At 44.8% G+C, this 25,488-nt stretch overlaps 2 protein-coding genes across 5 annotated transcripts; one reads left to right on the top strand and one right to left on the bottom strand.

Moving 5' to 3' along the window:
• Nucleotides 1-1,496: 1,496 nt before the first annotated feature.
• Nucleotides 1,497-10,642, top strand: LOC311011962 (uncharacterized protein; the record flags this gene model as incomplete). Of its 3 annotated transcripts, none has more annotated exons than XM_084007213.1 (18): nt 1,497-3,521; nt 4,065-4,197; nt 4,369-4,489; nt 4,563-4,667; nt 5,468-5,558; nt 5,665-5,805; nt 5,922-5,975; nt 6,395-6,495; nt 6,676-6,804; nt 6,897-6,993; nt 7,079-7,148; nt 7,302-7,438; nt 7,534-7,763; nt 7,911-7,973; nt 8,054-8,261; nt 8,414-8,512; nt 8,685-8,873; nt 9,776-10,642. In XM_084007213.1, 18 exons carry the CDS (start codon nt 1,497-1,499, stop codon nt 10,016-10,018), a joined length of 4,236 nt encoding a protein of 1,411 aa, XP_083863339.1. In that variant the 3' UTR covers nt 10,019-10,642. The 3 variants fall into 3 exon arrangements, with proteins under 3 accessions (XP_083863339.1, XP_083863340.1, XP_083863341.1); XM_084007214.1 differs by having other exon boundaries at nt 8,057-8,261; XM_084007215.1 differs by lacking the exon at nt 8,414-8,512.
• Nucleotides 10,493-23,915, bottom strand: LOC311011963 (integrin alpha-6-like). 2 transcript variants are annotated; one of them, XM_084007217.1, is made up of 26 exons: nt 23,660-23,915; nt 18,616-18,743; nt 18,412-18,491; nt 17,407-17,668; nt 16,954-17,085; nt 16,615-16,822; nt 16,328-16,521; nt 16,107-16,204; nt 15,720-15,847; nt 15,552-15,641; nt 15,398-15,459; nt 15,147-15,289; nt 14,928-15,065; nt 14,715-14,824; nt 14,480-14,636; nt 14,274-14,357; nt 14,101-14,180; nt 13,872-13,949; nt 13,653-13,755; nt 13,324-13,494; nt 13,105-13,206; nt 12,895-13,005; nt 12,316-12,414; nt 12,062-12,187; nt 11,830-11,911; nt 11,129-11,270 (listed from the first exon to the last, which is right to left on the bottom strand). In XM_084007217.1, the coding sequence occupies exons 1-25, from the start codon at nt 23,836-23,838 to the stop codon at nt 11,846-11,848; spliced, it is 3,129 nt and encodes a 1,042-aa protein (XP_083863343.1). In that variant the 5' UTR covers nt 23,839-23,915; the 3' UTR covers nt 11,129-11,270; nt 11,830-11,845. The 2 variants fall into 2 exon arrangements, with proteins under 2 accessions (XP_083863342.1, XP_083863343.1); XM_084007216.1 differs by lacking the exon at nt 11,830-11,911 and having other exon boundaries at nt 10,493-11,270.
• Nucleotides 23,916-25,488: the final 1,573 nt, after the last annotated feature.

The raw sequence follows: 25,488 nt of genomic DNA on the forward strand, positions 1-25,488 counted from the left end.
TAACCTGCATCATGCACACAGGTGAATATTCACACCAAGCTTACCTCTGAGCCCAGCAGACTCTGTCAGAGTGTCTGTTTTCACAGCAGATGGCAATGCTGGCTGTGATGCCAAAAGACAGGTAACGGTAAGTGCATGAAAGCTGCATGTTTAATAGTAGTGTAAGTGTGCATGTACAGTGTATGATGACAGAAAATGTTAATTAGTGTCTATTATGGAGAGACAAGGTAAACACAATGGTGATAAAAGCAGTATTTATTATGACATCACTCCTATATTAGCCTTCACACTTAGTAGAAATTGTCGTTTAACACAATGGCAACATGTTTAACAAGCTGAAGTGACCACATATGTTAAGACTTCCTGCTGTGGGTGAATACATGACGGGGCACAAAGAAGTAGGCTAACTTGCCCCGGTGCTGGTACCCGCTCACCGTCCGTGTTTCGCAGATACTGGAGTAGTTTACACAGGATTAGCGGAGGATAATCCATTTACAGCATTTAGAGACATGAGTCGCCATCTGTCTGCATTTATCACAGCGAGGGAGCCGTCGGCGCCGACCGGCCGCAAACAAACACGTCTACGGTAAGAGGAAGCTGTCGAAGATGATGTATTTTGTGTTACACCGCTAGCACAGGTGTAAACTGGCTAATTATTCAGTTAAATTGCCGGGTTTGTTGCCTTGTCGCGACCTTTAAACTGCGCGCGCACTACAGCCAGGTTAGTTGAGATTTGCTGCCTTCACTTCCGTCGTAAACCCCGGCACTCCCGTCGTCGCCCGTTCGTGTGACATGTTGTCATTCTCGTTTTATTCTGTGATGCGCTGTAGGGTTAGAGAGAGGAGAGGGCAACACACACCAGCCATCAAAGTGACGTCAAGTAACGCTGAATAACTCAGCGAGTTGACGAAACAACACCGAGTCCTCGCTTCGTTTCTTTGTGTGACCCAAAATGAAAACTCAAGATATTAAAAGCAAAACAAGGTTAATCACAGCGAATGTTATTTAATTCGTATAATTAAATAACATTTCGCCCCTCCGAGATATTCACCACGTGTCTGTGTAGCTACTGTGTAACTTATTTTTCCGACCGCACGCGAAGGCAGCGTTTGTCCAAAGAGCACTTCATCGCTGCGCCAAAGTCCAACCAAGTTTGTCACAAGTCGCCCGACGGCTACCTAATGCGTGTTTTAAAGTGCGCACGTCGTTAACCTTCCAACTTCGCAGTGTGTGTGTGAGTACTGAGTCTTAACACTGTTGATTTTAATTCTACCACTGATTGTTGCTTCTTTGATAATTGTCTACGCATAATAATTGTCTTCATGCTTATCAGTGCCGTTTCACCTCAGTGATTGTGTTCTACTCTACCTTTTCTCCAGCCACTCTTCCAGGAGACCCTTGCTGCGGTGATGGCGAATGGATATCTAGAGATTAGCTGACGGCAATGGCGTTTCCAGACCAAGAGCCTGTCTTTATCACCTGCTGGCATCAAACATATGCAGTATAACCTCTCAAAGCACATTTATCACATGCTATCAAGCATATTCTGGCTTTATTGCTACCATTCCAGCGTACCAGCAAATCCCCAAACATTTTCCACCTGCTCAACAGTTGCCCAGGTTATTAGCTGTGAAAAGCTCCTTCAGTGTTTTTTTTCTCACTTCAGAGAACTCCATTCCCCGATGATGCGGACGGACAGCAAAGGCCGAAGCGCCTCCCCTCACAGGATAACGTATAAGTCTGACTTCCATGCCATCAAATGTTCTTTTGACACTGCGACCAGTCTACAACAAGGGACCAAAGCTGCTTCTGCCCAGCACTCCACCAGGCTGCTCTCCAATCCGTCAGATCCCGTGATGTCCCACACCAGCACCGCCGCCAACACGGGCAGCAGAGGGAGAGTCCACAGCACCAGGGGGACCAAGATCAGAGAAAACATCTTCTTGCAAATGGACAACCAGCAGCAGAAACAAGATGGTGGCCCAGCGCAGAGTCCTGGCTCCACACCCCTCCTTTCTCCGCACGACCCCACGCTACAGCTCCAAACTTCACCTTACTCTCCGTCCAGACGCTTTGTCGTCGCATCCTCGTCGTCCGTTCTGAGCACCGTGGCCAACATTTCTGCTGCAGGATCTTCTCTGCAGGACAAATCTTCCAGATCAGAGGAAAGAGTGGATATTGACAGAGCCGCTCTGGCTCAGAAGTTCTCTGTGACCCGGAGGTTGTTCGAGACCAAGGTGGTGGAGGTTGGGGGTCAGGTTTTAAAAAGTATTGCCGGCAGCGGAAACAAGGGGAAGGCGGGTGGGCAAGGAGAAGGGGAAGAGGGGATAGGAGGAGTCAGTCAGATGGAGGAAGAGGAGGAAGAAAGCGGGGAAAGGAATCCCACAGAGGAGGATAGCTTTGATAATGACAAATCCATAAACCCACCCATCATAAATATTGCTTCACCAGAGCCTCCTGCACAGGCCTTGCTGACAAAGCCCCCTAAATATCCTGTGTTGGATGGGCCTATTGAATCATCCCTCAAATCACCCGACTATCTTGACAAATATGATGGAACTACAGGCTCACAAACGGAGGACGAAAGGACAAAAAATGCATCTCTTGACCTCTGCTTGACCTCTGAGGAGCCAGTGAGGGCAGAGCTAGTTGATGTGAAGAACGGGTCATCGGAAAGTGATGAGAACGACGAAGAAAAGGAGCAGAAAGATGACAAACAACGTCTTCAGAATGACGGGGGGAAGTACATGGCTGGAGAAACCGTGCAGGAGCTAGTGGATGACGTTTTCGAAGAACCCAGCATGGAAACACCAAGGCCGTATGCGTTGGAAAACAGGGGGGAGCTGAGAGCGAGAGATGGTGGACAAGTTGTTGCCTCAGAAGAGCACCAGAAGGAGTTATCAGCCAGCATGTCGTGTAAAAAAGAGACTCGGGATGACGGGGAACGTGGAAGAGACAAGTATCGGCAGGTGAATGAGGAATGGGAGGGTGGAAGGGAGGAGCAGCACGCACAGTTCTTTGGACGGGCTGAGACGTCGACAGAAAACGGGGACGAGAGGGAGAAAAAGACTGTTGCAGGAGTGGGAGACAGCGCTGGAAGGGCCGAAAGAGGCATGATGCAAGAGGAGGACAATGATAAGAAACTTGAGACATACAGTGTGGGAGAGAGGAAAGGTGGAGACGAAGAACACAAACAGAGTGGAGAGAAGGATAGAACTGAGACAAAAGACTCGACACCTGAGTGCAGAGGAGGCAGTGATGGAAAAGAAGATGGTGTAGGAGGAGAAATGGACGCCCAGACGGGACTTCCAGTCGTCTGTGGGATTGAGAACGATGCTTTCACGTATGAGCAGGAAGCCCATTCAACACAGGAATGGGAAAACTCTATGGATGGAAATATGCTTTTATTGCAATATGAGGAAATTCCCGGTGTGCCTGAACTAACCGATGAGGAGGAGGAAGATGAGGATGCAGCAGAAGATGCAAAGAGAAAGGTCAGGTTCACCTCGGCACCAATAAAGGTAAGCGACACCTTTTTTCTTTTTTTTTAAATAAAATGAATCCAGTTTCCGTTCCAGCTGGTGTTTGACTCCACGTTGGAGAAGTGCTAGCCCCAAAGTCATGTTTCTCCTCCAGTAGAGGAGGTGGAAAGGCAAGATCCCACATGCTTCGTTCCGTCGGCACTCGGGTCAGAGTTGCCTCCATATAAAAGCACGGGAAACATTCCTGTGGCTGCGTATGCCGTTGATCTGGCTCAGCTCATCACAAACAATAGGAGGGGCAGTCTGTGTAGTAACAGCACCTGGAAGGTGTGAGTGTGTGCATATTGTGTGTGTTTCTGTAATCCTGCTTGTAGAGTTTAATAAAGTCTTGCCTGCACTGGTTCTCTCTCTCTCATAATCTGACTGATCTGCCAACATAAACAGTCTGGTTGTGTCAACAGCTGCAGGTTGATGTCTTTCCAATCTGCTCTGTGGTGAACGCGTGTCCAAACGATCGGTGTGAACATGAGCCCCGAGGCCGCAGCGGCTGACTCAAACTGTATGTGGAACGCTGTCTTTCAGGTGTACAGCACTTATTCTAACGCGGATTATGACCGACGCAACGAGGACATCGACCCGGTGTCCGCCTCGGCTGAGTTTGAGCTGGAGAAGAGGGTGGACCGGATGAATGTCTTTGCAGTGGACATAGAGAAGGGTGTGTAGCTGCTCTTTCTGTCTTCCCTTTATTTGTATTTTCTTGTTGGCGTCCATATGTGTTTCCACATCAGGACCAACAAAAACAAACACATCTAGTGCACAATTTATATCTTTTATGCGTAGGAAATCATGTTTAAATGTTTAATCATGAATAAATGTTGTATTCTAGGAGAGGAGGGTCTGGGCATCAGTATAATTGGAATGGGTGTCGGAGCGGACCAGGGACTGGAAAAACTGGGGATCTTTGTCAAGACGGTCACTGAGGGAGGAGCCACACAGAAGGATGGAAGGTGCATTTCAATATCAGTCTCTTGTTTGCTGGTGAGTGTGGCTCTCATAACAGGAGATTTTCATGTGTGTTAGGATTCAGGTAAATGACCAGATAGTGGAGGTGGACCGGGTGAGTTTGGTGGGAGTCTCACAGCTGTTTGCAGCCACAGTCCTCAAGAACACGTCGGGCCTCGTCAAGTAAGTTGTGATGGTTCAGTATCTTTCTCACTATCGGTATACAATGCCTGTACTTTGGGAGACGGTGGAGCACGTGGCTGGTCCCACACTATGTAGAACAGTGATTTTATTTGAGTTGTTTCTTCTTTCTTCTTTTTAACGGTCCTTGTGATCGGTGGCAGTCAACTTCTAAATGTTTGTTACATAAGTGGAGTTATTTAAAGACAGTGGTGGCAGGATAAATATAATTTTCTTTAAAAGGACCACACAAGTCCTCTAAAAACATCTGTTTAACAACGTGCTTTAACCCATCAACTACACGATGTATACATGACATCACTGCCAACCATCTTCCTAAAGGTTCAGACTGTTTGCCAGCCTTTCACATACGAGTGAAAGATCTCCATTAGTGGCACTTTCTAGAATACAGCCAGCAAAACTTTTAATCCCAGATTCAAACGCATCCTCTGCATGCTTTTTCTTTGTCCTCTGAAATCGAGGATTCCAACAACAACAACAACATGCAAATAGATGACTTTCATCGACAAAAATGTTGAACATCGTCTGTAAACAGACCATCTTTGAAAGAGTATAATGCTTGCAATGACAACATACTGCAACAACACAGGAGGCCCTTTTCACAGAACACACTTGGTCACAGCAGGAAAAGCACAGGTATTAAATGAATGACTGATACTTCCGTTTCAGGTTGATGCTGCCATGTCGTGCTATGCCATCGTTAAATGAATTACCAACACCTGAGCTTTACCCTGATGGGGTGATTGGTTACAACTCTCACTGATTTCTCTGTTTGGCTGCAGGTTTTTGATTGGCCGAGAGAAGGAGGGCGTGGAGAGCGAGGTGGCACGGCTGATCAACGAAAGCCTGGAAATGGATAAAACACCCCGAAAGGTGTGTGTGTGTGTTTTCTGAAAGACGAGTTTGAATCATGTCAACAATTCCATGTGGGTCGACTGTATGGTTTTACTGTGTGGTTGTGTTCTTGTTTTATATGAAGAGTGGAAGAGCAAGCGATGATGTGGATTATGACGGTAGCATGTCGGAGAAGTCAGTGGAAGAGGAAGAGGAGGAGGAGGAGGAGGACGTATCTGTTCTCTCCAGTCTGGACAACTACAGGCTTTGCCTCAAATACCAGCAGGTAGTTTATATAGTTTATATTATATCTAGGTTTTTAAAATCAACATGAATTAATTGATTTACATTCATAAACCATATAAATAAATAAATAAATAAATACATTTTCTGTCTTCATAGCTTCAGTCACAACTACGAAGCAAAGCAGCCCAACTCCGCCACGCTAGAGGGAAGGTAGGTCACTCAGCTGGATTTGAGATGTCTTTCTCACACGCAGACCAAGACACGTTACTCCCCTCGCTACCTTTGCATCCACATTTGGAACAGTCTGACCCATTTAACTGTGTACGAGGCGGCACGCTGTGGAGTTACTGGGCCGTGGGCCGCGTTCCAACACTTTCTCTGCCTTTGCCTTGAAGTTATCACCGCTGTGACATAATTGCGAAAGTCTTTCTTCTACCCCGACGGTGGTAGATCAGTGAGTGCTTCATTTGTTGTATGAAAACCCTTTGAAGTGAGAGGAGATAAGGAGTGGATAAGAATAGTTTTTGGCAAGCTTGACGTAATAAGAATTTCTTCCCCTTGTGCATACAACAATCGTCAGACATTTATAAAACGTTGATAATCTGTTTTGTTGCTGTACGTCTGTCAAGTTAAAGGCATGGGAGGAGCTGCAGGCCGACTGGGAGGGCCAGAAGTTTGATCTGGAGCAAAGAGTGGAGGATGGAGAGGAGAAAGCTGACAAACTAGAGAAGTATGCTTCTATAGTCTGTGCTTTTTACTATATAAAATAAGTGTGCTTGCCATTGTAGACGTGATAATGACTCATTTGTAAGTGTAAAGCCTGCAAAATGATAATCACGTTCAGAAACATATTGAAGCTGATAATGATGGTTACGGTGTTGAACCCCCCCCCCCTCGCTCTATTTATCAGGTACTGGCAGGAGGCCCAGACGCTGTGCCGGGTTGTGAGCCAGAGACTGGCTGATGCCCAGAGCCAATCAGAAAGCTTGGAGATCAAATACAGCAAGGCCAAGAGACTTGTCAGGGAATACCAGGCCAGGTATTTATCTCATGCAGCCAATCCAGTTATTTCATTAAGTGTAGTGTGTTGCTTAGTAAAATTGTGCTTTTCAAATATTTAATTGTTTCCAGAGATGAGGAGGCCGAGAACAGAGAAGCTGATTTGAGACGTGAAATGGTGGAGAGGGAGAAGCTGCACAGAGAGACCGTTGAAAGGCTGCAAATCCAGGTGAGAGGAGAATTCTCAGGCCTGTATGGATTTTACTATACGGAGCCATTTGTCTGTAGTCATTGTTTCACTCTGCTTATCCCAGATAGGACAGCCAGAGAGAGGCGAGGCTGCACCCGAACAACAGAACCACAGTCTGGACCTTTCACTCACGGGTAAGCAGCAGAATTACTGTCACTTTTTTGATATCATAAATAAATGTTTGACATGTTTTTGATTGAGTTGAAAAAGGAGGGAAGTTGTTTTTATGGTTTACATAATCTAATTCAAGAAAAAAAAGAACAAAAGGGATCGTGCTTGTGCTTCAGGTCCAGACTGGTGTATTCCAGTTCCTGATACAGGACGTCTAGACTCCAGTGCTCACAAAGCCAGAGCTCAGCTGGCCCAGAAATCCAAGCGCCACCCACCCTCTCGAGACAAACTCAGGGAGAGCTTCAGAAAACGGGTAGGACACGGAGCTGCAGGATGTGACACTGAATGATCTTGTTTCGTACTGTGAATCTCTCTCTCTCTCTCTCTCACCTCCTCTGATGCTTTTAGCAAGATGAAGTTCAGAAAGCCGAGGAGAGCCAATCGCTGTCTGCTCCAGCTGCGATGCGACGGAGCAGCAGAAGTGACCTGTCCAGTACCTCGTCCATCTCAGCCCTCAGTCCTCAACCTCTGACCGGCTCCGTCTTCACTCCTCCCATCTACATCACCGACGCGGTCACTCCCTCGTCCTGCAAATCCTCCTCATCCAGAAAGTCCAAAAGGAAATTTCCCGACTTCAGGTACGGGGTCTCTGCCTCCCCTTTCTTTTTGTCTTAGATCTGAGAGCATTAGATCAAATATTTGTCTGTTTCCTGGTTTAGAAGCCAGAGTGGTTTACAGATTCCCTTGTTCCTGATACTTATATCTATAGTCCGTTTGTTTTTCAGTGGCTTTCGCATGTCTCTCAGCAAAAGAAGTGAGAAACACGGCAAAATGCCAATAAAGAACAGGTGAGATTCTATCTATTTGTTAACTTCTTTTCTTTCTTTATGCGTGTGGCATTTTAATGGACATAACCATCGTTTTCAAGCAGGTCGTCATGCGGTGACCTGGTGGATGAGCCTGCTGCCGTCTCTCCGTCGGGTTCAATAACCTCCATGCCGTCTTGCCTGCCCTTCCCCTGGTTTGGAGAGCGAGGGAGAGAAAAAGAAGTGGGTGACGAGAGAGGCAGGGAGAGACTTCGGTCTGTGTCCAGCAGCAGCTTACCCTACCTGACCACCACCGGTAGAAGAGACCAGGTAGGAAAAGACGGCCAGCTTTCCCTGCATGCCAACCTCCGCTCTATGTCTTCTGATTTCTTAATATGGCAATTAAATACCTGCATGGGTAAGCATGCAACAGATGTGAAGTAGAGTACACAGGCAGTGGAGGTGTTCTCTCTTGGTTGCAGAGTATTGGCTCTCCAGTGGGCTGCTCCAGCATGGTGGGTCATGTCTCTGAGCGCTCCCTCTCTGCACACTCTCACGCTTTCACCTTTTCCTCCACTGAGGTGAGTCTGTCCATCCCTTTCTCTCTTTTTTCTTACTTCCCTCCCATGGAGCACACGCTGTCCAATAATTTTGTCTCCCCAAGCCTACTCTCCTCTTTTTTTAATGACATTTTCCTCTCATTTCTTTCATTCACGTCCCGTCACTCTGTCTGTGTCTCTGGTGTCCTGTCAGACACTGGACGATGACCCAGTTCCCACCAATAACAACAACCAGTGGCAAAGTCGACCCGTTTGGGAGTGGGACAACCAGCAGGTGTGTCTGTGGTTAATCGCCATGAACATGGATGAGTATGTGTCCGAGTTCGTCGCCAGAGGTGTGGATGGGCCACAGCTGCTCAACCTGGACAGCGAGAAACTCAAGGTGAGCGGTGGTGATGATGATGAGGGAAACGAAATGATTCATCACATGTGGTGGCTGCAGATGCACTGATTAGATTAAATGACCCATTCTGGCAAATTATATTCTGGTATATACTCATTGATTGATATTATTTAATTGTTTTTCTTTTAGTAACTTGGCAGAACATTTTTTTTTTTTTTTAAATGTGTTTTCTTGCATCTGTTTGACATTTATTTAAAATCTGAATTGCAAACTATTTATCTATCTGTTAAATTCAATACATAAATTAGGAATTAACTGGATAAATGCAGACTAACTTAGGTTGTTTTTTTTAGGCAGATGCCAGAATAATTTTTAAAGAGTTTCACTCAAACTTACGTAACATTAACAAACATAAGGATCTCTTTAAAACTGGTTATTTAAATAATTGTTACAAGATATGTCCTGAGCGAGACATTTCACAGTTAAACATATGCTTGTCAATAACCCAAATCACATCTTTCGTATATAAATGTCTTTATCAGTTCAATTAAATTTTATTTTTAAGTGTTGCATCACAGCAGAAGTCATCACGTTGTTGTGTTAAGTGTTAAGAAAAAACTGCCTCAATACGCTTTTGGGCAGAAATCTCTTGCAGCCCAGGCCCTTGGGTTCCAACTGCATTTGGTGTTGGTAGTAGTAGAGTAGTGGTAGTAGCATAAGCAATAGTGGTAGTATTAACAGAAGCAATAGTTTAATTGACATACAGTATATGGGATTCTACTTTAAATGTGAAAGAACATACAGGAGGCAATGCTGAAGTATCAGCAAGCTGTCCCCTTTATTGGTTTAAAGCCCCCTATTTTTTGCTGATGTGACTATATTTGAGTGAAGGTTTAAGAATGATATGTGATTTTGTGAACCCTCTTTGGTTTCTCTGTCAGGCTCTGGGGGTTTGCAGTCAAAGCGACAGGTCTGCCCTCAAGAGGAAGTTGAAGGAGATCAAGAAAAGTGAGGAAAAAGAACAGAAGAAAGGAGAGAAGAGGCTGAGAGAGCAAAAGGACAAAGGGAAGTACACCGTTGTGGACAAGGAGGGTGAAGACAAAGGGAAAGGGATGACCCAGGACAAGTCTGTCAAAGACGGCAGACGCAGCGGCAAAACCGTAAGAACCGAGTCACTCTTATGAAAGGGAAGGGAGGTGATGTCAGAGATGCACCACCAGCATGAGTTTACAGCCTGACACGCACCGAATACTTGAACCAGTTTCTATCTAGTCAATAGATGCACTGCACACATCCTCTGTTGTTCACGTCTTCAGAGCTTTCATTTAGGAGACGCCACTGGTTGGTTTGATGGAAATCTCTTTGGACCAGAGTAGAGGTCGACTCCAGCACCAAAGTTCACACTCGCAGCAAACATGTATCTCTCTGTATACGTCTGTAACCTGTAGGATAAACTACAGTTTGTTTTTTTTACTTTTTATCGTGAACCTTAAATTATCCTAAGAATGATTTTAATATTTAACGATGGGATGCTTTAAGCACTCAGGTATTTGCTGTAAATGCTTTTTTTAATATGTTAATAAATAACACTTTCAAATGATTCCTTTTTGCCTTAAACTTGTTTATTTTGCCTGGAATAATCACACATGACGCTCATACACGACTTATTTTAACATTTTATTCAAGAAACTCGCTCACTTTCTTTCCATTTTACAGCCAGTGAATAGAAGGTGAACTCTGTCCATAACGTACTGATGACTGACTGATCAACAGTTAAGGCAGATGCATAGAAATGCTTTAAAAATAAATGTGGTTTTGAATTGGGTAAATGAACACATTTTAGTTAAAAAAATAGAAATAACAAAAAGATGCCCGTGTATGCATTGCATGACTCTTTGGCCTGTAGGGCACGTAACACAAAGTACTCCTTACGAAGAATAAATACCAACAAAATAAATCTAGAAATACTCCCCCAGTCAACACTGAATGTAGTAAATGTACAAAACAAGCTCCAAAGCTGTGACAGACAGTAGTTGTGCAGGACCATCAACTCTCCTTCCAGTGATTCATACAGTCTTTATCCAGGATCAGTCGAGCACTGAAGGATGAATTTTCTGCGTTTTTTTTTTTATTTTTTATTTTTTAAACAAATTGCCTTTCTTTCTTGATATTTACAGTCCAGGGTGTGCAAAGTTGAGGCAGGAAAAAAAAGAAAAGAAGAGTTCATCAGAAAGCAACAGGAAATCTGTGGAGTCAAATTCTCATTGGCTGTTAAGAAAAATGTTCATTGTCATGCCAGGTTGTCATCCAGGGCTTCTTTTCTAGGTTTTCCCAGTTCCCGTTCCCAGGGGTTGTTGCTCTCTCCTGTTGTTTGATGCGAACAGCGTTGTAACTGGGAACCTTGTCTTCATATTTGACACGCTTAAAAAAGCCACACTGCAGAGAAGGGGAACAACAAAATCAATATTTTGTTTGGGGGGGGGAGGAAGACATTTAATGTCTGTTTGCCAAGATGCAGCGACTCCGTTAAGAGGCGGAGACGAGCCGTCTGCACTGAAAGGAAACCCCTGTTTAAATGTAAAGAGGAAAACCACCCTGAAGATCAAGTGACCGTATGTGCGATAGCAAAGAAAAGTAAGTCAATCTCAGCTCGCGATAGAATCAAGCAATACATCATACCAGCAATGCTCCTGGACCATAATGCAAAGGGAAATGGAAATGGAGGAGTCGGAGAAAATCAAAGAGATGCAGATCAGCCACCATGGTGTAGTTCCTCATTGCACATCAGCCATCACCTCCCCTGGCCATGCAGGCAACACGCCATGATCCACACAGGATCATGTGTGAAGATCTATTTGTCTTCTTTTATGACAGCATTCACGTTTATACTGTGAGAATAACCCACCGCCTGCCTAACACCAGGAAGCAATGTTTTATAGCAAGAAGGAGCGAGAGAGAAAGTGTCACTCATTCATGGCAGGCCGGGTCATTTTACCCTCTCGTTTTTTTTCCTATGCATTTGTCAGTCTCTCTTTTTCTGACGGGTCCTCTTTATTCTTTTTGTCAAAGACTCCACACTGAGGAGAGGAAAAGGGTTAGACATTGTGTGTAATTGTGGTTACGGATACAACCGCTGCTCTGTAAATGCTTTATAGGCCGCTAGGTCTTCAGAAATCATGACAACATAGGTGTTTTTTTTAGCTGGGCCCCTCATCCTTCAGACCTACCTTCCACAAAAGGAAAGCCAACAGGGCCAACAGTAGCAGCCCGAACAGGATGGAGAGCACGATGATCCACCACGGCACTCCTCCGTGCTGGGCTGCCTGCCTCTCCGGGAAGACCGTCAGTTTCACCTGGGGGACACAACACAGTGGACATCTGCATTTAAGTCTTGTTGTATAAAACTTCCACGTCATGCAATAAATAATCATGTCTTGGGTCCAGAACTGTTGCATATACATCTTTTTCTGCATTGAATTACCTCCGTTTCCTCGTTTTCCAGCTTTGTGTTCTTTGCTCCGCCATCGATATGCAGAGAGGCCTTCGCCTTCACCACCAGAAAGTTGAACTTGGAATATTTCTGTTGTCAAAGAGAGTAGTCAAAGAAAAAACACAAAATACACGTTACTAATTTGCCGCAGTATTCCTTTGCCCTTGAATTAACAAAAAGGATCAGCTTTAAGCTCCTCAGAACTCCACATAGAGGTTTTCCAATACAGTAAGTGTGCTCACTTATAAAACATTTTAGGGTAGAATACAATGTTTTACCAATGAACTAAGTTTTGAATCAAGGACATCTGATGAAAACTTAATACTGCTCTATTATGAATGATATGATCATATTTGCTTTATGTAATACTTACATTTGTATTAAATACAGTGTTTGTGTATTTAGTTTCCCGGTTGTCCCAAAACCCAATTTTTGTTGCCATTTAACATATTTTTCCCACAATTTTAATTCTAAATATACAATTAATATTATAATTTCAGTCAATCAGGAGAGTAAGGCTGATTCTCAATACCAAACATTTAGCAAAAACCCTTAATTTTGTTTTGTTACCTCCGTGAAGGTGCTGTTCCAGAGGCGAGAGTGGAAAGTGATGACTGCATTACTGTCGAGGCCCTGCAGAGGGCACTTTATCTTCACACATTTTGCCCCCTGCTCACAGGACTGTCAACGGAGAAGGAAGCACAATGTTACCACTACAGGTTTCCAATGAACATGACATCTAGAAATATCAAACAAAAAGAATAGAACTTGGTAGCTTACCAGAGTTTCATGTTCCCTCTTCTTGTCAAGTAAACGTGAAATAGTGCCATCGTTAATTCCCTGGTTGGTTTCTGCTGCTCTTCTCATCCTGTTACTATGTGCCTTGAAGCAGAGGAGAATATGTACGTTATAACATTAAATCTAAAGAGATAGAGAAAGTGAAAAGGTATACATGCAGGCTGAGTGACCTCCACATCTTAATCTGATGTTTTCACTGACCACGTTGAGAGGGTTGATCATATCTTTACGAGAGCACTCCATCTGGTCCACTCCAGTGGAGCTGATCTTCATCAGGTAGAGCAGCCAATTCCCCTCCGCCGTCTCCATCGGCCAGTCGATGTCGAGGGTGGCGGTGCCGAGGCCTTTCAGGCGCTTTCCCAGATTGCTTATCTGCAAATCAAGACAGAGTCAGGTTCAGGCATCAGATGGTATCGTGTGATTTAGCTCACCAACGCACCTGTACGAGCAGAATGGTGGAGAGCTAAACAACATGAGATCAAAGGAGACACGAGGAGAACTAGCAACCTCCGATCTGGTCCTGTACTCACTCTGAACTGGTGTGTGACGGCACTGCCAATGTCCATTTCAGTCTTCATGGCTGACTCGCCTTTGACCTCTCCTGAAAAGTAGACCTGAGACGGCTTGACTTGTCTGAAGAGACGGAGAAGTGCAGGTGGTAGCATGAATATGTGAATGCTACTGTGTTTTTGGGCTTAAGCTGTGTGTGTGTGTGTGTGTGTGTGTGTGTGTGTGTGTGTGCTTCTTACCCTGATACAGACAGCTTCAACGTGAAGGCCACCGTTGCCTTCGCTTTAACGAGGGATATATTTCCCTGGGCGCTTGTCCTGTCGGATCAGAGGTCACACACGGATCAGAAACACCTCGTGTACTACAAAAGTTAACGCGCAATTAAGGCAAGTGCATTATGGTCAAGGAGCGTTATTTGTAGGATTTCTTTTGCTTGATACTATTGCTTTCTATTGAAGTCTTACTTACGTGTACAGCTGAAGATCAATCTCCAGTTCAGTCGTGTTGAGAGAAATTTCCGATGTTCCCAGAAGAATGTAGAAGGTTATCTATATGTACAAATACAAAGATATTACGAAGAGTTAATAGTGAATCTCATGTAGAGGAGGTAGACGATGTCTAAAAGGGGATCCTGCTCTCACCTCTTTGTTACGTTTGAAGGGGTTTGCAAGTTGGCAGTTAGCCAGAGAACCGTTTTGATTGGCAGTACAGCCGCCATTCTTATCCTGAAATCAATAACAAGACCGAGTCAGAACCGCATTGCAGTGTCTCTGTGTGTGTGTGTGTGTGTGTGTGTGTGTGTGTGTGTGTGGAAGAGAGAGAGAGTGACAGCGAAAGAGGCACTCACAATAGGTTTAGGGTGGTAATCAGAGTAGGTAAGGGAGGGTGGGAAGGAGGCATTCAGGTAGGCTTCGTGTGCAGGGTCTCCATTTGTATTGGACACTGTGACCTCCAAGGCTAAGGAATTCTGCTCGCTGAACACGATCACCGGCAGGCCGCCAACTCTTTAGAAAGACGCAAGTTACACACCCATATGCCACGGAGGTAATACATCTTATGAACAGACGTGTGCGTCCTCTTACTGTTGTAACGGCTCGAACGCGTCTTGGCCCTTTGTCCTGCGGCCGTAGCGATACTTCACCTGCAAGTTGCTCTGACAAACGACGCCACACCCTTCCTTTTTAAAATTCACCTAAAACCACAGGACAAAAAAAAAATTTTTTTTTAAATGACATGGATACAGTGGGAACGTCAAAATGTACTGCGTGCATATAAAACCTAACATGCGTGCGCACCTCTGATCGAGTTGGCTCACTCGCCTCCATGACCGGTACCATTTGAGAAGTTGAGCTTTGTCTGCGTTTGCGGTTGGCGCCCTGGATTTCCACGGAAACATCGACGGGAATCCCGCGCAGCTTGTCGCGAATACTTTCCTGTAGAATGACACGTTACTCACCATCCACGATGCGCTTTGACCAAGGGAGGAGAAGGACATTTCTGGAGAGAGCCACTACCTTTATGACGAGATGCCGCTTAATGCACTGTTTCTTTCCTTTGGTGTTTATGGTGATGGTCCCTTTGGGGGGGTCAGTGAAGGTCGCCCGGGGAAGACCATTCTTCCCTTTTTCAGCGTCCACTTCGAGGGAGTATGCCACCGCTACATAGGACGCAGACGTGAGAAAGAGGTTGGGCAAAGAATTACACATAAAATGCTGCTGTGTGTGGTTTGTTGCTGTTGAATTGCTGATAACGAGACTCAGCTTACTCAGACTGGGAGCGTAGCTCTTGGGTCTGGCGGTGTAGGTGAAGCATACATCAACTTCCAAGCTGGAGACACAAGAATCGGTATTGATGTTGTGTTCAACAGCGTTTCCCCCCAAAAGTGAATAGAAACGCCGACGGGAAAACAAGACACGTACCAGAAGCCGCCTTCACAGTTCTTCTTGGAGAAGTCGATTTCCTTCGGCGAGAAATTGATTTCCCTCTCGATGTCAATAATCGGACGGGCTCTGGGGAGGACACAACTCAAGTGAGCAACTCTGACCGTGACCATGACCAGAGAGAGAAAAACGTGCCAGTTCATTCACCTGAAGACGAACACAGCGTCAGACAGGGATCCGACAGCCAGGTCAGGGTAGGAGTTCCTGTCCAGGTCCATGTTTCCTGCCAAAGAGTATCCAAAGAGCTTCACTCCTAAAGTCTTGCCGTACAAAACCTAAAGCAAAAGAAACGGTATGCATTCATCCAGATTTAACGATGAGCAACTAGCTGTCATAACTCCATTGTAAACCACAACCTCACAAAAGTAATATTATGCTATACAATATCCCCACATTTGACCTAAATTTACGTTTTAATGTTTATGGTCAAACTGATTTAATCACCCTTTTCATGATTGAAACAATACATTCATTTGGATTTTAGTTTCTTAGATGAAAACGTTACACATTTGGACAAAACACTTTATGACATACCTGTTTTTCTTTCATTGGGCTGAGAATCTTGTCCGCTCCGTGGTAGATGTAAACCGCCCCTGCTTCCTCATCATCATAAGGAGCTCCCACTGCGAAATCTGACAGCAAAATACAGACAGTTGACTGACTGCCAGTGTGGCTCTACGGATACATATCTCTCATTCAATGGAGGGGCATCTTAGAAGGAGCAGCTGACGGTAGCAATCACATTACAGCCTCACCATGGTAACCATCCTGGTTGATGTCTCCCAGGTTTTCCACAGCCAGGCCAAACATGGAGTTCTTGGGTCCGTCTATTCTGACGCGCTCGTCTTCGCTGAAGGTTCCAGCTTTGTTAACGTAGACGTAGACGGCTCCACCGATATCCCCGTCCTTCTCAAAGTACTGTGGCGCTCCCACCACGATGTCCTCCCAACTAACAGACAAGGGCATCGCTTGTGAGTAAGTGAACAGTAACCCTTCTCAGAACAGACGTTTCAAGTTCTGCGCGTCACCCTGCGTAACTCACCCGTCCGCATTGAGATCCAGCACAGCCAAATCGTAGCCGAACGACGAGGCCAGCCCCTCACCTTCCAGGATGAGCTCTTCATCAAGTGTGCTGGTTTTAAATTGCTTCAGCAGCAGCACTGCTCCACTGTGGTTCGCTCTGGGAGCTCCTGCCACCACTATAAGCTTGCCCTGCGTGGTCAGTTGCTTCCCCGAGTCCAGAGAGAAGCCTGGGAGGCAGAGACGAAGGAATGTTTGCTTACGAAGTCGGAGTCAGGTGCCGAAGTACATTTCTTTGTGACAACGAAGTCATGGTGTAAGATTGGCAATGAAGGGTCGGAGAAAGCAAGCTGCATTTTACCCATGTAGCTGTTGGCGGGAGAAGGGACCAGATTGGGGTCCTTGTTGGTCTCGTCTCCTGCCTCAAAAGGGCCGTCAGCCCAGACGCCCATATCGAGTAAGGTGTCGTTCCTTTGCTCCAAGCGTACCACACCTGGAGGAGAGGACGGGTTAAGACGGGTGACTTCCAGTGAGCACAACAACAACAACAACAACAACAACAACAACAACAACAACAACAACAACAACAAAGAGAAACACAAGACAATAATCCTAATTAGTGATACATGACTGACAAAAAAGTATCACTTGCAAATCCCTGAATGAAAAATGAAGATCATAAATTATACAGAGTTATGTTCTCTTCAAGCAAACCTTTTTCATAGCTCACTTACTAAGTGCAAGCTGCAGGCACACACACACACACACACACACACACACACACACACACACACACACACACACATTAGGCTACCTTTCCAGTTGTACGCTCCAGGAGCCCCAAATATGAGGTAGTGGTAGTCCTTGTCGAATGTGGCAGAGAGGCCCTGCTGGCAGGAGCCGAACATCTCATGCCCTCTGGACCGACTGTCACAGAAATGCCAGCTATCTCCCTCCTCCTGCGATCCGGGATCAATAGTCAAGGACTGACTCAGCACGTAGCAGCGGCCGATAATGTCACGGGTTTCGATGTCCTTGCCCACATTATTCCGCCGCTGGTAACGATGGGCACAGGTCTGCCACGGAAACAGAAACACAGTCAAATTGGTGTCATGTCCATTAAAAAGGAAAAAAATCCCCTTAAGTAGCGTTAAAGCCAAATAAGGCAATTATAGTACGTATATTTGACATACTACATGTTTTAAAGTAGATCTGCATTGTTTATGCCAGTTGCTGGAGCCATTTATCACGCAAAAATGCAATACGTTCTGCATTTCTCTATTTAATATATTTGCAAACGTACAAAAAACATTAGAATTTGACCTTACAAATTTCACCTTGGACGCTTAAAAATTGTAATGTCCTCCTTTTTTCCTATTTCAGGGACTCAACAATTAAGTAATCTAAAAATACATTTTCAGATTAATCGGGAATGAAAATAACCTTAAAATCAACTGAAATAATATTTGTCCGACTGATTCAGAGCTTCATTGCGCATCACTTATTTATTGCAACTGATTCAAATCCAAGACCCAACTTTTATGGCTGTACCAATAATGGATTATTTTAATTGCAGGCCAAAAATGGATGATCATAGTTGTTACAGATTAATCTACTAATTATTTTCTGATGGTTAAGCGTGTACATCCTACCATCATAAAATAGTGAAAAATTTCTTGTTTTATGGAAGAATTCAAAAGCTGATCAAAATCCTCACATTTGAAACACCAGAGATAATCTGCGTTGATTGACAAATCAATTAAGTCAACTAATTGACTCTACAAATTGAAATCAGTCATGGTCAGATAGGAGGTCTCACCATTATCTTGCCTCCTGGCCCCTGACTGCTGACTGACACTCCCATCCACTGGTTCTCCTTGCTTTCCCTTCTTGTATCCTCTACAGACACGGGGACAGAAATAGACACAAAGAGGATATTGTGACTCATATACTGGGAGTGGAAAGTGTGCAAAATGGCTTCAAACACATGAGAGAAGTGCACAGGTGTCAGCAGATATCTCACCGTTGTTGTCGAATTCAACTCTGGTGCAACCACTCGAGGAGGAGGTCATGTCACAGGTGTACAGTCCTCCTGTCACTTTAGCTTTTTGGTTGGGCAGTTTTTTGGCTGTCGGCGCGCCAACCAGCAGCCTGCAACGGACACACAAGTTCATCTGTTGCAGCTCCATCAAATGCACATTGTGAAAGAGGCTTAAGCCGCGACACTCGTTTTCATCTGCATTCTGGCATTTCTTCGCCTCGCACATTATACGATCGCACATACCAGTCCACTGTGTCACACAGCAGCTGTATTCACACACACACACACACACACACACACACACACACACACACACACACATCCGCCACCAAACTGATGTTCCATGTCCTCACGGTCCGATTCATTCAAAGACCCCTTTCAAATGCCTGCTGTAGTTGATTGAACCAAGCTTTCTATCACACACACACACACACACACACACACACACACACACACGCACACACACACACACACACACACACACACACACACACACACAGGCCACCATTGTGAACCAAGGACAAGAGCAAATGCCACACCCTAGTCTTGATGATGGGCATCGAGGGTTTCCTACCGAGTGAATCATACAACTCAAGCATGTCCTCTTATGAGCCGGTGCTTTGGTGAGGTTTACAGTGTCAACACACCCACCTCTCTCTCTCTCTCTCTCTCTCTGTCTCTCTCTCTCTCTCTCAATCAGCATATTCCAGGAGCTCACTCTGGCTTGCGTTGTCTGCTGACCTCCAAAGTTAATGTTGCACAGCACACTGTCTTCACCAGATGAGATTAAGCCGAGCCGTTTTCAGCCGGAGCATAAAGCAGATACGCACAGCATCTGGGAGGGAATCTACAGAGACACACTGTATAGTCGCTGAGGACTAATGCGATCAGCATGTTTTGCAGCGAAGGCCCTCGCTGCAAAACACTGCAAACACGAACTGCGACCGGAGAAAATGTCAAGTCATGCAGCGTAACAGGCGTAAATCAGCGTGAATATTGCCTTCAGCAGGCGTGATGGGGATTAGCAAAGGACAATAGATCTCTTTTATATGACATGCAACATTATGTCTGGTTAAAACTGTTCACAAAGTTGCCCACAGTCTTACAAAGCTGCCATTATGAAAGGGATTTAAATGGGTTTTACAGGATATATTGAGTAAAAGTATGAAGAAATGAGACATCACATATCATCACAATGGAATCAAACTCACACACTGTTTATCCAATTTGAACCACTGGATTGGTTTTGCCTTTCCATAACCCTAACTCAAAAACCAGAACACTATTATTTGTGCTGATATATCACCCAGTAAGTGTCTGTGGCTTTTTTTTAGACTACTGGGGAGGATATGAAGTCAAATCTCCACCTCTATTAAAGATGAGTCTGATTCAAAGCTGAGTGACTCACAGTGAATCCCAGGTGGGCACATCTCCGCTCCCATAATCCTCGGAGACACAGGAAGTCGGGAGAATGGACGGAAAGAGCTCTGCCAAGACACATTGGACTCTGGGTAACGGGGTCACTGGGTCTGCTGCCTTAGTGGATACTGTAGTTCCTACTTCTACATACAACACATTGTGATTCTCATTCAGTGTTTCATTCCGCTGTTTCCTAAATGCCACCAACAATAGTGCACAAACAGCTTTATATCAAGATTATGTTACTGATTCATTAAATCATTTAGACAGCAGAACGTTTTTGAGAAGTTGGAGACATTTGATGCAAATTATAAAAAAAAGCTTTGTTTCTAAATGAATTTGAATTGGAGACTAATCTGAAGAGACACACGTTCTCTTTATAGCTACACGTTATTATAGTGCTGACATGATGTGTCAGGCACCGGCACTGTGATATGGTTGACCCGCTGCCTCACTGACAGCAACAGTTTGTGTGTGTGTGTGTGTGTGTGTGTGTATGCTACACAGGCAGAGTGGCCAGACATTGAGATTGAGGTGTGTTCTTTTTTCTTTCACAACAAGCAAACTGGCTGCCGGCTAGGGCACAGATCATCGCTAAGCAACAGCCAGCGCCACCCAACCAACCAGACCTCCAAATGGGTTGCAGATTCAGAGGATCGTGTCATGTGTATCCATCCGTCTGCCAGGTTGGAAACCCACCGAGTCCAAATACCAGCTGATACTCGGCGTACAGATGTAAAACTGATTTATGTCAGCATTCTTTCAGCCTTCGCCTCTTTATTTTGCTCAGTTATTTTCTCTCTCTTTGATGTTGGATATCCTCAGCTAACCTGAGGGCAAGGGTGTGTGTGTGTGGGGGGGTGGGACTAAATCTGACTCTCATACTTGTACACAGACCACTCAGAGACAAAGTTCACTGAAATACTAAACTCTCCACTCTTCCCATCTCCTCCTCCACCATTTCTGGAATCTAGACACAGCATGACATTGACATTACTATTTCACATGTCGGCATAACTTTTTATTTTTCGGAAACACACACATGCATATACTTCCTCATAAACATCTCTCAGCCTGGATCCAAACCCCTTCGAGTCTGTCCTCCTCTCCCCTCTCTTGATTTTGTTATACAGACAGCTCTAGCTGGCAATTATGACCGACCATGGAATGCAACACACACACTGACACACACATACAATCCCACTGGCTCCTGTCCTCTCCTGCAGGTACATGTAACACTCATCCCTGCAGGGCGTGAACCATACTGGATACTTATATACTCAGTATATAAGGCTGAATAAAAGTTGGCATTCATGGCTGGAAAATTATTTAGACTCACACATCCATCAGTGAGGAGATATGAGGGGGAAATAAACACATGCCCTTATTCCAGCACATATTGTTATGTGTGTGTCTGTCTGTCTCCTTTCTATTATCCCAACTTTCCCTTTTTTTTCCGCCTCAGGTTAGGAATGTATCAAGCAGCAGACTGAGCTCTCCAAGTGGCTGACAACAAGGCAACGCCTTGTGCTCAGCCACAGCATGCATCAGCACCATTACAGTAGAACACACCAAACCAGGCACTCACTCACTCACTCACACACACATGAACACACATGCACTCCATAACAGCGGTATGAGCAAAACAAACATGGCCTCCTGCTCAAACATGCACGCACACATTCAAACCTGTGGCATAACGCGGCATGGACACGGTGCTGCTGATGGTTCGGACAAGAGCATGTTGCAAAAGCCTTGTTGCTTGTTCGATCTGTTCAACTGCCCATCAAAAATTCCCAGAGACCAAATTGATGCATCAAAATAGCTAATTTTGTTTGATTAAGAGTCCAAAACTAAAGAAAATTGCCTTTACTATCATAGAAAATGAGGGAAATCAGAATATCTTCATATCTAGAGCAAGAACAAGCAAGTGTTTGCTTTAAAATGACTTATAACAATAATGATTTTCTGTCTCTATACTACTTGGTTACTGTAATCACCTACTTGCCTCCACTTGTCAGTCTACGTTATCTGATATCTGCTGCTTACCAGTACACTTTCCGTGTTCTGCTTTCTTATGTTTAACTTGACACTCTGAAACGGGGGGACTTTATGGAGGCTTTGGCCTTGCGCTGATCACCATGTGTCTTTCATACAGACACACCCTAAAACAAGGACACACACATGCAGTGGCAGTGTGTGTGCAGCGGGTGTAGAAGTGTGTAAATAAGTTCAAGAACCGCGTTTCACCTCTGTGGAGAAGGTTAAAGACTTGGCAATGCTTAATAACCCTGGGCCTTAATATACATAATAATACCTCCCTGTTATACATTTATGGTGACATTTAGTCAAGTCAAGTAGTTTTTATTTGTCCCAGCTTGGGCATTAGTTGCAGAAATACGATCTGCTATATTTGGAGCAGAGTTTCACCTCATCCAATCACCAATGTTGCCAACCAATGATGAAAAAGTGCTCTGTATTCGGGACAGCGATGGAATTTACTCAAGTACTGTATTATAGGTACTTTCTATTAATTAAACAGCTATTACATTTCTTCATTAAATTCATATTTGTATGATGGTTATAAAATACGTTGTTAAAGACTAATCTACCAAACAGTATATGCAGTAAAGCAGTTAAAACAGCTCCACCTCAACTAACCACATTACATTTTTAAACATCTAATTCATCAAAATTTCTTTCACTTTTGATATTTTAAGTACATTTTGATCGTTTCTTCACTTGTGTTATACATGTTCAATCCCAGACATTGACAGTGGAGTATTTTAATCTGAGTACTTCCTACACCATTGATTATGGCCCAGCAGAACAATCTGAAATCCTTCAATCGGAAACACAGGTAAACATGTATATTTCTGGCAACACTCAGACTCCCAGATTACAGAATTTGCCTGCTGTGATCTCAGCTCAGTTGCTGTTCAGTTGCTATTCAAAACCAGTGAGCACTCGATGGCAGTTAATCCTTCTGAATCAATGGCCATAAAAATGCCAACAGTGATTCAATGAGATGTTTTGGCCCATTTAAGCCGAAAACCACTGTGGGAGAAAGTCAGGGAGAGAGAGAGAGAGAGAGAGAGAGAGAGAGAGAGAGAGAGAGAGAGAGAGACTTGGGCGCGCGCCGTTATGTGCACGAGTGCAAAACTCTGCTTCGGAGGTCCAATATAAACTCACAAATAAGTAACCTGGAAGAACAGGCTCAACACAGATTAACATGGGGCGTGTGTGTGTGTGTGTGTGTGTGTGTGTGTGTGTGTGTGTGTGTGTGTGTGTGTGTGTGTGTGTGTGTGTGTAAAGTACAGTTCATTCTGTTACGACGCAGGAAGATTTTAGTGGGAAAACGGATACAAACGGATACTGCTGCTGCGACACACCTGAGCTCACACCATCGCGCGGCACTCGTGACCTTTCAACGGTGTCTGAAATGTGTGTGAATGTTCGGGAAAGTTCTCACAACCCCAAATAAAACGCACATTGCTCTTCAAAGCTGTGACTATTTAATTACATAGTTACAAAAAGTTATTTTCGTGATTATAACAGCGCGTTTCCAAGGCGAGGTTCGACGCAGAAGTGTTCCTTTAAAACTCACATTCTCTTATCCACCGGCTGGAGCTGCCAGTGCATGGCGAGAGAGAAGCCGAACAAACTGCCCGGATCCCCGTCCTTCCGCAGGACGTCGTCGGTGTCCAGGTTGAACGCCCACAGTGGCCCACATCCCCAGAGGAGGACGACGACCGTCCACGGTAGACAGGTGATCCCGGCCGCCATGACACACGGGAAGATTCCAAAAACTCCACTTGATGGGTGAAAGGTGGGTCCTCACTGAAGGTGCAGAGTGCGACTGACTGGCTGCTGTAGGGGATGAATGTTGTGCACTTTACTTGCAGCTGCCCCTCCCATCGGCCTCTCCTGACACACACACACACACACACACACACACACACACACACACACACACACACACACCATCCCACTGTACCACACCTCTGCTCTATATCTAATTTGTCTTGTCAAGTATATTCAAGTTGGAATGTTTTGAAATCTAACATGTATTCATTTTAGTGAAATCTGCTTGACAAGCCTTGTTTGTCTTTTGTTTGCAGCAGATCAATACTGTAATCTGACCAGGTCAATGATGTGGGAGGCTTTGTCAAAACACATTAAGGGCAATACAACTGTGTTTTAGCAAGTTTCTGACAGTATAACCCCATAATAAAGGCTTCAGAGGCGTTAACAGAGCATATGCAGAGTCCCACGGGAGGGTAAATACTGGCAAAATACCAAGTGACATGAGAGTGCGATCTGCACACTTGCTCAACGCTGTCACAGTAAATTGTGTTGAGTGACTGTCTTGCCTTTAACAAGTAGAAGCTGAGACAATAGGCTGGGGGGTGAGACCAGGGAGAAAGATCAGCACAGTCGTTGGCACAGTGCATTTATACAGAAATACCAGTGTTTCATTCGGGCTGTGGATGATCCGTCGAGACAACAATAGCAATATGACTCAGAGTGGGAGATGGAAACAGAGACTGAGATGAAGATGTGATTTTGGACCCAAAAAAATGAAAGAAATAGAGTTACGCAGCAGTATAGCTGGCTTCCACAAACCAGATTAGCCCAGATATCCTTTCTGCGTTCTCCCTCACATCATTACATGCTATCGCCATAGGGCCCGTGTCTTCTGTAATGACTCAGTGGATGAGTCACAGAGCCAGAAGGACCCAGAGACTAGACCGGGCACAGACCAGCACATTAACAAACTCCCTCTGGGTTTCAAGGCATTCCATGAGACGCTGACCCAAAGGCCTGTCCCGCAACGCAACATTTCAGCAGACAACGCCGGCTTTGTCTGCACTTTGAGAAAGGGGGCAGACAGAAAGGGAGAGGGAGAAAGAAACTGCCCACTTACAGTATAAAAGGCTCAAATAATGGTGGAAGCGGGGAATGCAGAAAGGGAAAGGGGGGGGCAGGGGAAGAATGTAGGTCCATATGCAGGTCTGTTATCTACTTAAGTCTCCAGAGAAGATCAGGTCTGTGAGTCAACATGATTTCACTGAAGTTTACTCTTGATCTTTTATCATTAGATTTCAATTAACAGAGAGGAAAAATAACGTCTATTTGATGTGTGTTTGAACCCAAGGGCAGGCTAACTGAATCAGAGTTTCACAAGCTTCTCAGGTCAGTCACATGTTTGGCAGATGTCTTGATAAAAATGATCTCTTAACTCTTATAATAAAATCTCCCTCTTGGATGTAGTGGAATTCCTAAACCATGTGTCCGCCTGTCGACTCCATTTTTGCGCCTGTTTCGTTGCGTTTCCGGTCTGACTCGGGCTGTTCCTGTTCCAGGTAAGAGAGGCAGCCAGCTGGCCGATCACCGGTGATTTATGGTTGGAGCCGCCGAAGGTCAGACACAGGA

This window comes from Eutrigla gurnardus (genome assembly GCF_963514095.1).
Source record: "Eutrigla gurnardus genome assembly, chromosome: 4".
NCBI lineage: Eukaryota > Metazoa > Chordata > Actinopteri > Perciformes > Triglidae > Eutrigla > Eutrigla gurnardus.

Coding starts and splice junctions, on each gene's coding strand:
- LOC311011963 (XM_084007216.1), bottom strand. CDS start 23,838: ATGGCGGCCGGGATCACCTGTCTACCGTGGACGGTCGTCGTCCTCCTC. Junction 16,522..16,614: donor CTGGATCTCAATGCGGACGG/GTGAGTTACGCA, acceptor CTTGTCTGTTAG/TTGGGAGGACATCGTGGTGG. Junction 15,066..15,146: donor AGCGGCATCTCGTCATAAAG/GTAGTGGCTCTC, acceptor GTCATTCTACAG/GAAAGTATTCGCGACAAGCT.